Raw genomic sequence first — 13,908 nt, forward strand, 5'->3', positions numbered from 1 at the left:
ATTCAATGCAATGATTTTTATAACTCTTCTAATCAATTAAATGGAGTTAATATTTCTCTATTGGGTCTTGCAATGCTAAGTAGAGGCTTTTTAATGGAGCATCATCGGCAATCATGATAATCTATGTTCATTTGTAATCTAGAAGCAGCAGTGATTCTCTTTAATTGTTATGATCGTTTTTTAGAGTTCAAACAATTCTCTCCTAGAATTATGTCTTTCAAAATATATAAATTATTTAATTGCATGGTTAGAAAGAAATTTGATGCTTCAGGAAAAAGAAAAATAAGAGGGGGCCTAATCGCTTTTGAGCTAGAAAGCTACAAGTCGTTAACACTTCAATAGTTGAGAGAAGGAAAAATAAAAGAATAATTTTAAGATTGTTTAAAAATAATACACTGTAGACTTACCCTTGTGTCTATCTATTTTACTACTGTTTGCTATAAAGGACATTTCTTCAGGCCAACTCATATCTTTGTTGCGAACTGGAAAAACAGACAGCAATGTGTTAATTTCTTATCTATTCAAATCACATCCACTAAATTGCTTCTGTTAAAAAAAAAAGTTCTTATTTCTAAATCAGAAACTGAAAAAAAAATCAAGTTAATTTTAGTAATTGCTTCTGAAACCATTCCAATTCTTTACACTGGAGACTTTATTGGTTAGAATTAATTAGTAAGCTAATCTCTAAATTACATACATGAAGTAAAATTATACTCAACCATCTATAGAAGGAATTAAAGTTCTTAAACTTAATACATTGGAACTATTACAATGCTTTCTTAAATTGTGACAACTGCCAGAGTAATCTATTCATTTTAATACAAAGGCAGCTAGGAATGTTTCATGAATCTTTTTTTTTTTTTTTGGCGGTACGCGGGCCTCTCACTGTTGCGGCCTCTCCCGTTGTGGAGCACAGGCTCCGGACGCGCAGGCTCAGCGGCCATGGCTCACGGGCCCAGCCGCCCCGCGGCATGTGGGATCTTCCCGGACCGGGGCACGAACCCGTGTCCCCTGCATCGGCAGGCGGACTCTCAACCACTGCGCCACCAGGGAAGCCCTGTTTCATGAATCTTGATGAGAAAAGACACACTAAGTTTTCAATGATGTGTGCTTGCCAGTGTGTAAATCTATGCTTATGTTGGTGAATGACTAGTGTTGACTAATGAAAAGCCTGCACCACTAACTGTTGCAAGAAAGTCTCCTGACAAAGAGGCAGCTTGAAAATTTTAAGGAGCTATAAACTTATAACTGAATTCACTTGTTTTTACCCACTGTTTCCACCCTTTCCAGCCAATGAATGCAGACATGTTTTTCTCTTAAAGCAATATAAATAGTATTACATTACAGTAGGATTACATAAGGGTTTAATGGGTTTTCTTTACTATATAGAATATAGTGATCAAATACCAGTTGGAAAAACTATAAAATCAATTATCAGTGAGTAATTCAATCTTTAAATTCTTCCCCTAAAAATCTAATACAAATGCATGCTTCCATCTTGTACCTTCAATTACCAAGTGCTGCTCATCCTGGATTTTCAAATATTCCAATCTATGATCCTCATCATCCAGAAGAGTGAGGTAATTCTGTATATGGAGGAGGAAATGTTTTGTTAATTTAATTACTAAACATGAAACAAATATGGAAATAAAAATGAATGACAATTAAAAACATCCTTGTAGTTACATAACTCGTGACAGATATTTAGCATATTATAGTTATTCAGAAATGCTTATAATTTTGGTGGCAAAATGAGGGAAAGACAATGTATACTTTGTAAACACATACTTTATGTCTCTAAAAAAGTTATATAGGATTTGGGGGAGACCAGAAAAGACTCATCACATATCAAACCAGAATTCATTGAGATTTAGGTTTTCTGAACAGCTGATAGAAAAGAAGTTTTTTTAGTATCTAGTATGAAATTCAGTAAATGTGCTTGTGGTCAAGATGGAACTTGATTATTTACTAGGAATTGAAAATGTAAAACCAAATGTCATGCAATAGAATTATACATTTTTGTTGATGCTCACCCTGTCTAAAGTGCTCAGAAAATTAATTCATTTAATTCTTACAACTATCCTAAGGGAAATACTATTATTTTCCCCATTTACTCATGAGAAAACTGTGACACAGAGTCAAGGGACTCGCCCTTGGTTATTCAACTAACAGGTGTGAGGGCCAAGATTTAATCCGTGGCAGTGTAGCTCCAGGACCTCTGCTCTTAACTTATTATACAACTGGTCACCTCTCAATGGTGACCAAAGGAGAATGTAAGAAAGAAGGAACTAGGGAATAAAGAACTGGTTAAAACTACTTATGATCCAATTTCAGAGTATTAATGGAAATATATTGCATGTGTTAGGAAGAATATATAAGCAATTAACAGCACTGCCTCTGAGGAGAATGGAAGATAGGGGTCAGAGGATGGAAAGGAAGAATTTTCACTACATACTTTTGTATTGTTTGAATTTTTTTAACATCTATATAAGTTACTTTAAGACAAATCAAAAATAAACTATTTGTTAAAAAGTGATATTTGCCGTTACTTTATAATAATAATCTTTACAAGATGGTACTGTCCACGACTGTTATTATGGGTTTCAGATGACAAATATCTATATGTATGCATCCAGTAATTTAAAAGTTGAAGTTTCCACTGCGATTCCGAGACATGGCTTTCAGAACAATTAGTGTAGATAAAAATAACCCATACTTATGAAACATGGATTTAACACTTAATCAGGACTTTCCTTGACTCCAACATGTCTCTTACCTCACTGTTGTATAGCCACAGGCGCATGTCCTCCTCTTTGATGCGCAGCCTCTGAGATAGATATTCATGAATTTCCTTGATGGTCTGCATTCGACTAAAACAGCCTGTATAGGCTAAGACCCGCTTTAATGGTGCATTCGGAGAAGGTACATTTCCTATGGTCACAGTAGTCACAGTAAGGAAAAACGCAGATGTAAAAAAAAAAAAAAAAGCACCCCTCTCAGCAATGGGGACCATACTATTTTTGGACATGATGAGAAATGAGAGTTACAGATTTAATAATTTTATAAATTAAGACGCTTTAAGAGAAAGCTTTAAAATGAAGATAGGAGAACTAAGTGTCTTAGAGTAAGCCTTAACTTTGAAAGGAAGAACAACAAAATTAGAGGCCCAAATAATTGGCAGTATCTGGATCCCAAGAAGACTGGCAAATATCAACGGGCATCTGTATCTAGGCTGCCCTCAGCTGAGTCACACTCAATAGCAAAATCAAAACTCAGTGTAAGAATGGGGAAGATAAAATGGGGCTGGATTTGAATTCCACAGATAGATAATTGGATTTACCTGATCTACTTTCTTAAAATAAACTGTCTTTGAGTTACTAATCACATCACTCTCATTAAGTAGCCCAATTACCTAGCACACTGGTACAATTACACAAGAATTGTTACTTGTACTTAGAATTCTAAGTAGGCATAGATGTTACTTGGCCAAACAAAGCTTTAAAGTGAAGCCAAGAAACTTCCCATGACAAAAAAATTGCCCTATTGAAAGGTAGTAAGGGGGGAATCATATGGCCTGCCCACCCGAAAAGAGAAAAGCAGACATGACCTTGAATTCTTGAAGGGATCAAGGTGGAAACAAAAAGAGGCAATAAGAGGAAAGAGTGAATACTGAAGGAAGAATATATCAAGTCTAACCACATATTTCAAAAGAAAAGGGTGATAAAATGACAAGAGATTATGGAAATCAAAAACAGGTTGCTAAAACAATATGCTAAACCCTGGGTAACTACTCAGCCAAAAATCTAGACAAAAGCTGTAGCTTAAAATGGTCATCTCTGCCTATGGGAGGTTATAGTTTACTGAGCAACCCAAAACTAAAATACACTTAACATATCAATATAATCCATGAAGGGTACAATTATACACTCAAGGTAGTTTTCCATCCATTCAATGGTGACTTAGCTTTTTTCCTCCCATTAAATGTGCTTTGAGTCTTTACCTACTAAACAGAGGAGAAAAGTACTGGCATCATCCACTTTTTCAGAGTTTCCAAGAATTAACTCACCTAAAATAAGCTGAAAAATCATCTAACAATGACTTCTTGTCTGTTGAAAAGGCTACAATTAAGTCATTGTTAACTGTGGCAAGGTTTGTATACCTGTCATTCCAAAAGGAATAAAAGAGCCTAGTAAACAGCTGTGATAAATTGAGTAATGAGAAAGATGAAAACCACGTTATGGAGAACAAACCCAACCATGATCAATTTTTAAACATCTAGCAAGGCAAATCATTTACTATCAGCAAGCAAAGGATAATCCCTAGAAGAAAACAAAAGAGCAAATTTCTCCAAAAACACATCAGAGGATTAGTTATAAGATTACAGCAAGAAAGCATATTTTTATAAACTTCAAAGTGATTAATGATTGATTTCACAACTAATTAGTAAGAAATAAAATTTCAAATTAAGAACAAATTTGGAGCATAATAACTACCCAGTTCTAGGATTCAGAAGCATTTGCAAGTGCAGTGTCCAAGTCAACTTCTATTGTCCTTAAGCCACATAAGAAATTTATTTGAATTCTAGACAGTTTTTGTAGCATAGCTCATTAAGCAGGCAGCCACTTATTATACATAATTTTGTGCTTTTGAATAGCACCAACAAATCTAGTGGAATTTACAGAAGCAGCAAAAATCTAGGATCAGCACAAGAGTTACAAAGAATACTTACTAAAAGCGCAACAACACATCTTGCCTCTCATGTTATCTTTCAAAGAGAATTGAAAAAGACATGTACTAAGGGTGCCATGGGAGCAAGGCAAATACTATCATTATTCAATGGAAAATTAAATTAAGAGTGTTTCAGAGAGATTCTTATTTCACTGTTCCTTGATTTTAATGTGTTCCAAGACAAAGTTTGGTTAGGCAGAGGCCACTGCTTTGCTATAATTCTTACCAAACAGTATGTGTAAGAATCTCCATATATTATCCGAATACAACCTTTAATGAAGATATAAAACTACTCTATTACATTTCAAAGGAGGGATGATACTTTATAGGGTTGGTTTGGATTCAAAGGTAGTTCTTTCATATTAAGTTATATTAATTATAACATCATTCTGGCATTGTTAACACAGTGTGGGACTATGTGTAAATGGATGAACTCATTATTTTTGCTGAAGAAGAACTATTTCAAATATTTGCAAGGCAAAAGCATTGAGCAAGTCCAGGCCATCAATAAAATTTAACCTCATAGATCAGCTCGGTGCTTTGTGACCACCTAGAGGGGTGGGATAGGGACGGTGAGAGTGAGATGCAAGAGGGAGGAGATATGGGGATATGTATAGGTACAGCTGATTCACTTTGTTAGAAAGCACAAAGTAACACACCATTGTAAAGCAATTATACTCCAATAAAGATGTTAGAAAAATAAAATAAAATTTAACCTCACAGAGAAATCAAAAGGGAACTTTTTGCATGTATTACATTAAAACGAGAACTTATATGTCATTTTGATAGGCTTGATGTTTTTGAAAGAAAATGTGTCAATTTCATTTTCAAAACTGTATCTTTTCCTTTGTATTATCTGTCTGTTATAAAGGCTCCTTGGACCTAGTATGAGAAATGTATCATGTTTTGTTAAAAAAAAACAAAAAACAAACAAAAAAAGATGATATTGCCAAAGAAATTACTGCTTAGAAATTTGAGTGGAGTTGAAAAGACCAGTCATTGACTGGCAGACTCTAATTTAGGTCCAGCACATAATTTACAATGTCTTGTTCTCAAAGAAACAAAATAAATAAAATTTACTTCTACGTATTATCTTTGTATGTTTACAAGCCAAAAAAGGGAACAACATTTCTCAGTTTGCTGCTGAGATTTTGCCTCTACCCCATCTAGTTCTTGCGCATGACCGTAGATCTAAGCCCCACAAGTGATTTACTGATTCTGTATGAAAACAGATGAAAATGTGTATTAGTACAGTGGCACCAGACTATGAGCAAATTGGTTTTTATTTTTTTAACGAAATGCATGGTATTCTTGCTGCATTCTTAAGTTACCTCTTGGTAAATGCTGAGGAAACATTCTCAGGCTCATCATACCCATATTCACCCAGATGTTAGACTGCTGTGTCCGAGTGGCAGGCTGCTGTCTCAGGAAGAGAAGATAGCGAGGAAATAATTCCAGCTCTGGGATTTCTGTCTTGCTATTCTTGATTACCTATTGTTTTAAAAGACATAAAGTGATCACTATAAAAGAAACAAAACTTGCCTTTTTTTTTGTTTTTTTTTGCGGTACGCGGGCCTCTCATTGTTGTGGCCTCTCCCGTTGCAGAGCACAGGCTCCGGACACGCAGGCTCAGCGGCCATGGCTCACGGGCCCAGCCGCTCCGCGGCATGTGGGATCTTCCCGGACCAGGGCACGAACCCATGTTCCCTGCATCGGCAGGCGGACTCTCAACCACTGCGTCACCAGGGAAGCCCAAAACTTGCCATTTTTAACCTAATTTCTTAGATTTATTTTTAAACTAAAATGTTCAATAGGTTCACTGCCTATATTTCAGTTAGATTATAGAAATTCACAGGTTTAAATTACATGGGTTTAAAGACCCTCAGCCTCCTGCACCTTAGTCCATTTTCCAGGATTAGGATTCCTGGTGGGTATTTTCTCCCCTTTCATTTAAAAGCAAGTAACATCAAAATTAAGGGGAAAAAATCTTAAATATTATCTACAATTCTAGCACTCTCACACCATAACTCTTTTCACTTTTACATATTTCATACATATAAATGATGGTATTTTAAAGGACAAATTCTTAGGAATGGAGTTAATAAAAAAGTACGAAAGTATTCATGTCATTAACTACATAAGTCATAGTGACACCCAAAATGCAGCAGTATTCCCGGAAATGTATGAATGTATTACTTTCACAAAAACTTATCACTGGATATCATTTAAAGATACCCCATTTCTGGGCTTCCCTGGTGGTGCAGTGGTTAAGAACCTGCCTGCCAATGCAGGGGACACAGGTTCGAGCCCTGGTCCAGGAAGATCCCACATGCCGTGGAGCAACTAAGCCCATGTGCCACAACTACAGAGCCTACAAGCCACAACTACTGAACCCACGTGCCACAACTACTGAAGCCTGCATGCCTAGAGCCTATGCTCCGCAACAAGAGAAGCCCGTGCACTGCAACAAAGAGTAGCCCCCGCTCACCACAACCAGAGAAAGCCCGTGTGCAGCAACCAAGACTCAATGCAACCAAAAATAAATAATAAAATTAAAAAACAAAAAAAAAAAATTAAAAAACAAACCCCATTTTTTAATACATATAAAAAATATTATAAATTTGCTTAAAATTTTATTTCTTGTATTTGTAGTGAGAACAAAAATGTTTCCACGTAAAAATTTACTATCTGTGTTTTATGTAACTGGACTGTTCATATATTTTTTGTCTATGATTAAAACAACTAAATTGGATGTACAAAACTGGAAGTCACACGGTTGAAACAGGATTTTTCAGTAATCTCTCTAATAACTTGCTTGCTAGCCCCAAAACACAGGAAAACGTATTACCAAAGTAGTGCTTTAAGAGTTTTAAGAGTAGCACCTTATCAATTTAGCATTCCAAAAGGATAGCAGGGTCAACAGTCAAACTCTTTAAAACATAAAATCTTACAGAACCTTTAATAGTCTCAAGTGATTGGGCTTTGTTTCATTTCCTTTTGCCTTAGTAACCAATATATTCTGCAACAGAGCATTTTTTAATATCAAGAGGGGGCAGTAAAGAGCCAGATAAAAACAATGTTACAAACCAAACCTTTAGGACTATTTCTTAAAATTATTCTACATGTTCTGATATGCTATAGTATGGTACTAGGAAAGCTCCACTTAGGAGCTTTTTCAACTCCTGTTTAAAGCAGTAAAAGGAGCTCTCCCTGACACTGGAGGAAAACAAAGTCTGTCCACTTCTAGAGAGTCACTGATAGCTGCAAAGCCAACAGTAAAATTCTCTTATGATTTCAGTTTAACTGTGATTTTGGGAAAGATCAATAATTCTGCATCTATAGTCATCAGGCTACATAAAAAACATACTTTTGGCAGAATCTGAAATGACAAAGAAGTAATTTTTATAATCTGTAGCTTGCTTTCCAAGATAAGTGATTTTGTGAGCAAATTACAGATTAACAAATTCTTATACATACAGGCACAATCATACATAAATACATATTTATTTACATTTTAATTATTCTTGTATATGAACTTATTAACTTCAACCATAACCGGCAAACAATAGATGCAATTCCATTTACAGGAATTTACCTTAAAGAGATCATCACAATGTTTAGAAAGAGACTATTCACCAGAAAATTGTTTTTTTTTTTTTTTTTTTTCAGTCGTGTGGTGCAGCACACAAGATCTTAGTTCCCCGACCAGGGATTGAACCTGTGCCCCCTGCATTGGGAGCACAGAGTCTCAACCACTGGACTGCCAGGGAAGTCCCAGAAAATTGCTTTAAACAACTAAGATCTAGAAGCAAACTAAAAGTCCATCAGTGGTGATTGGTTAATTGTGATTTATGTACATATGCATGTGTATGTAATAAATTAAGGAACACTATGCAATTATTAAAAATAATGGTATAGATCTAAATTTATTAGCTTAGAAAGATATCAATAGCATCTATCTTAGACTGAAAATAGCAGATCACAAGACATCAAGTATAATATGATTCAATTTCATTAAATTATCTATACATATTTGTATATGTATATGAATAGGCACAGAGGAATGTTTGGAAAGATGAAAACCAAAATGTTAATAGTAATTATCTCTTAAGTAGTAGGATATGGTAGATATGGTATGCTTTTTATTTTCTTCTTTATTTTTTCTATATTGCTTAATTTGTTATCATTGAGCTTGTACATGTGCAAATTAAATAAAGCTATTTTTTTAATGGTATGGTTTATGTAAAAATGAAAGTATTTACTTTTAACCTTGCTGTAGCAAATATATTTAGTATTCTTTAACTTGAAACACCATATTCTAAATGTTTTTACAGCAATTTTTCCTGAATCAGGTTAAATTTATCTTATTTAGAGGTAAAAAAATATTATCAAGCCTGCAACTGAAGCTTTTATGTAGTAAAATTACTACTTATTAAACTAATATTTATCTGACATCAATGTTAAAAAACATGATCTTTTGTGAGGCTCCAAAAAAACTTGTTTAATAATTATAATGATGATGGTGATGATAGTAGCAACAGGCAAAATTTATTGACCATTTACTATAAATCAGGTGCTGTGCTAATCATATGTATTATTTACTTATCAAAACAACTATAATGAGGTAGATATTATTGTTATCACCATTTTACAGATGAGGAAACTAAGGTTTAGAGATTAGCACTGGTAATCTGAATTCAGGCAGACTCCAAAACATCAAACTCACTCACTCATTCACTCACTCACTCACTCACTCACTAACTCTATCTATCTATCTATCTATCTATCTACCTACCTACCTACCTACCTACCTACCTATCCATCCAACACAATTATCACCATGATTCTCCTACAGACATAGAATATTAGATCCGCCTTTGTCAATGCAGGGGACATGGGTTCAATCCCTGGTCCAGGAAGATCCCACATGCCTCGGAGCAACTAAGCCTGTGTGCCACAACTATTGAGCCTGTGCTCTAGAGCCCATGAGCTACAACTACTGGGCCCACGCCCTGCAACTACTGAAGCTTGCGTCCCTAGAGCCCATGCTCTGCAACAAGAGAAGCCACTGCAATGAGAAGCCCGCGCACCACAAAGAAGAGTAGCTCCTGCTCGCCGCAACTAAAGAAAGCCCACGTCCAGCAACGAAGACCCAACGCAGCCATAAATAAACAAACAAATAAATAAATAAATTTATTTTTTTAAAAAAAAGAATATTAGAGCAGGAAAGTCCCACCAGAAATTAAGTGATTAACTCAAGGACTATCCCACTTCCCAATAAATAAAGAATATAATATGTATGTAAATGTATCTATGTATATTCATAGTTATATGTATCTACCTAGGAGTTCTGTTGACAAATACAGTAGAAATCTTTTGGAGCCAACAAACACAAACCCTAAATTCCTGATTGTGATTTAAACATAATTTTTAATAAACATAATTATTAATAACTCAAAATCATTATCAAAATTAAGAGTACGGACATATAGCAGACTTTTACTCTTTTTGGACATGACCTAAGTTACTATATCTTATTCATGGAAATCCTTTCTGGTATAAAAGCGTTCTTGGACATTATACAGGGAGAGTGTTTCTTGATACAGTAAAAGAGTCTTCTTATAAAGTATTTTACTGCGTCAGTAATGTGAAGAGTATTCAGGGCAATGAGTACTGCTGTTTACTGTATAAGCAGAACAAATAATGTTGAACAGTTAACTCACTAATATTTTGATATTACACACTCCAAGCCCTTTAAATTACTGTAGAGCATTTTACTTATGCTCTAAATGACTCATTCTAGTAATGGCAACAATCAGAATTCACTAGCTTTGAATTCTTTTTATTATATGTTGTGATCTTTTATATGTTCCTCCTTCAAAAAGACAAACCACAAAAATCCACCAACAGCTACAAGATGAATCCAATCCCTAAGTGGATGCCTGTGTGGTTAATGGGAGTAACAGTTTTAGAAGTAACCTCTGTACCACTTCTACATTCACTGAACTTTTTGGCACTGGCTCTCAGACTTCTGCTCCAGTCTGAGTTCTGCATTATCTTAATGGCTATGTTTATGTGGATGACTTATTTAATAGACTAGCCTCATAATTCCTTGACTCTATTTAGTCTAGTGACGATTTCCTCCACTCCATATAAGTCACCCACTCCCAAAGGAACATCATTGTATGGTTGGTACCTAATGTAGTGCTCAATAAATGTATGAGTAAATGAATGAATGAATATGAAAGAACCTAAAATTCATTCAGCTAATTTGAACAGGTACTGAATACTCTGCTATCATGGGTAAGAACTAATTTGTGGATAGTGAGGTTCACATAAAAAATTAATAGAAGACCCCATCTATAATTGCTCCTTATATAAGGCAATATTGGCTATACTTACAGGTCTAGGTAAGGCCAGGTTTGCTCCATACCAATGATAAAGTGCTCTCCATACAGGTTCTGGAACCATTTCATAATCTCTTCCATGAATCAGCTGTGGGGTTCGTTTTAATCGTCCTCCTTCTAGTGTTAATGATGTAGCCTTAGAAAGAATGGAATGTAAATGTTGATTTTTTTTTTTTTTGGCTGCACCTTGCAGCTTTCAGGATCTTAGTTCCCAGACCAGGGATGGAACCCGGGCCCACGGCAGTGAAAGTGTGCAGTCCTAACGACTGGACTGTCAGGGAATTCCCTCAAATTTTGATTTTTAAAATTGCAGTCTCTTGTGTTTTAACAAAACCTAGACACAGGAGAATAAATGCATCACTACTCAGTTTCATGTCACTAGAAAAAAATGAGTTTTCTAAAAGATTTTTATTTTGAACTTTCAAAATAAACTAAGAAATGAAACTCAAGGCAAATCATTTGAAAAAAGTCACTGGAACATTTGGGAATAATAAAAGTTTTCACAGACTTCTTTCCAACAGTAAAAAATATTATTTTGAAAAAAAAAATTCACATACACGTGAAACTACATTTTTACAGTAGCTGTCCTAAGTAAGAAAAACATTTCTAAGGATCACTAAACTGCTTCTACACAAGTACTAAGTCATGAAATATTCTCACAGAAACATTTCCATCTACAACAGGTTAATAAAATGAATCACAGACATTTTCTATGTGCTAAAATCCGTAGAATGAAATTTATTAGCAACTTGAAAGAGATGTCAAATTACTTACCTTTACTGGTTCTTGAGTTACTAGTGGCTGGTTATCAATAGCCCCTGGTTTCTGAGGATTGAGGTGCAACAAAATATTCCCACTGGTTCCTAGTAAACACTGGTTGTTATTGTCAGAAGTGTTATGTTGTCGAGCAAAGCACATATCTGCCCCTGGTGTGGCAGAATACAGAAAGCCTGTAAGGAAAAAGAAGATGGAATCTCTTTATTTTATTATACATAAATAGGCTTGAATATACAAACTCAATGTCCATGTATTAGGTTAATGCTATTATTCTGTGGTCAGGTCAGTACAGGGTTAGATTCTGATGAATTCTGTAGAAGATAGGAATTAGAGAGGTATTCCTTTCTGGACAATACCTAGTATAACACTAGGTGGAATAAAAGCTTTGAAAATTGTTACCAAATGAACGTTTGGCTAGACTCCTAGAATATCTAATAATTCACGAGAATTATATGTCCTCTTCCTTTCCTCTGATAGGAAAGGAAGAAATACAGTCAAGTAGCTGGGCTCTCACATATCCTCCCTTAATTCTTCTCTTCCACCTGCAAAGGTTCTTGGTAGATAATGGTGATAACAAGTCTCTAAACCAAAGGGAAGGAGCTAAAACAAGAACCCCAACAGAGAGTGCTGGGACGGAAGAAACTGTTCCCTAATAAATCTATTTGAAAGGAAGGCATGAATGTCACAATAGAAAAATACACACAGGAAAATGACTGATGATAACTTAGAGTTGTGAACCCCAGTGGTATCTTAAGGTATTTCAACTCTCAACCACATATTAATCTCAGGTAAACCTTCTAGCCATCATTTACTTTGAAACTTGTATCTGTGGTATGGCTCAGCATGTGTATAGCACAGATTATACAGAGTGAGCATATATCAAAAAGGATCTTAGGGAGGGTCAAGAAACAATCTTAGTGTGAAAGCTGATCAGAGAGAGCACTTCTAGGACTGCTAAGTGATCTCTGTAACGTCAGATGGTGAAAAAGAAGCAGTAGATTCTACAAAGAGTTTTGTAGAGAAAATGCTAACTCTGTCCAATTTGCCTTCTCCCTCCACAGAAAAGGAGAAAAAAAACTCAAAGATGAAACAACAACAGAATAAGGTTGAGAGTTCTGCCACTGTATCAGCAGAATAATAGGGATCAACTAAATTCATTTGGGCCGAAATACACCAAAGCATCTTCCCCATAAGTGTAGAACCACTAAGTTTTATGTAGGTATCAACAATGGAAGGGGATTATGGGGAACATTATGAAGTCTTTCTAAATATTTTAACAAAATAACTCCCAAATTCCATCCTGAAATGTCTGTAGAATCTGATATGAGGGTGCATTTAATCCAATGAATGTATGCTTATGGTTAGAGAGAGTTCTGGAGATAAAAATTTAGATTTTATTATGTCTTCTCAAATTTAAATTTATTGACAAAATGATTTAATAACAATATGGAAAGATTGACTTAATCAATGAAAACTGTGAAAATATTTTCAAATTGAGAGATTAATGAGGTAGAATATAGAAGAGCTCCTCTTTGTAAAGCTACTAATACATTCAAGAATCTATTAATTGACCATTTCATTCGAAACTTATTTCTGTGAATGGAAACCTGATGCCCCATATCCTACCAAGCACACTCTCTGAGTGTACCCCTTTAAGAAATGACCCTGCCTAAACCTCTTGGAAAACAAACTATGCTTACCACTGCCAGCAGTTTCCGAGGCTTCAGATGCAGTAGAAATGTTGTCTGAAAATTTCTCTTCTGTGGTGTTCACATAACTGGGGCTGCCTCCTCCGATTCTATCTTCACTCTGCTCTATAGGATGTACTGCTGTTCCAAATAAATATTTTCCTCCATTCAGAACAGATGACGGCTCAATTGCAACAGGGCTGGCATCCTAAAAATTATGAAGTCAGAAATTAAGAGGTAAAATTTAATAATCTGCCAATTATGCAGCCTTCAAAAATGAATCCGCAAATGGTCTATTGTTTCTAATC

General features: G+C 35.3%; 1 protein-coding gene across 2 annotated transcripts in view; it reads right to left on the reverse strand.

Moving 5' to 3' along the window:
* USP32 (ubiquitin specific peptidase 32) overlaps positions 1 to 13,908 on the reverse strand; it is a 197,998-nt gene that overhangs the window by 29,980 nt on the left and 154,110 nt on the right. Inside the window, exons 13-19 of one of the 2 annotated variants that reach the window (XM_004271728.4) lie at positions 13,613 to 13,808; positions 11,910 to 12,085; positions 11,131 to 11,271; positions 6,102 to 6,219; positions 2,777 to 2,931; positions 1,505 to 1,586; positions 408 to 482 (exon numbers count right to left, since the gene is read on the reverse strand). In XM_004271728.4, coding sequence (XP_004271776.2) covers positions 408 to 482; positions 1,505 to 1,586; positions 2,777 to 2,931; positions 6,102 to 6,219; positions 11,131 to 11,271; positions 11,910 to 12,085; positions 13,613 to 13,808 — 943 coding nt within the window. Of the gene's footprint in view, positions 1 to 407; positions 483 to 1,504; positions 1,587 to 2,776; positions 2,932 to 6,059; positions 6,220 to 11,130; positions 11,272 to 11,909; positions 12,086 to 13,612; positions 13,809 to 13,908 lie in introns of both variants that reach the window. The other variant, XM_033431615.2, reaches the window with a different exon arrangement.

This window comes from Orcinus orca, chromosome 19 (genome assembly GCF_937001465.1).
Source record: "Orcinus orca chromosome 19, mOrcOrc1.1, whole genome shotgun sequence".
NCBI classification, from domain to species: Eukaryota; Metazoa; Chordata; class Mammalia; order Artiodactyla; family Delphinidae; genus Orcinus; species Orcinus orca.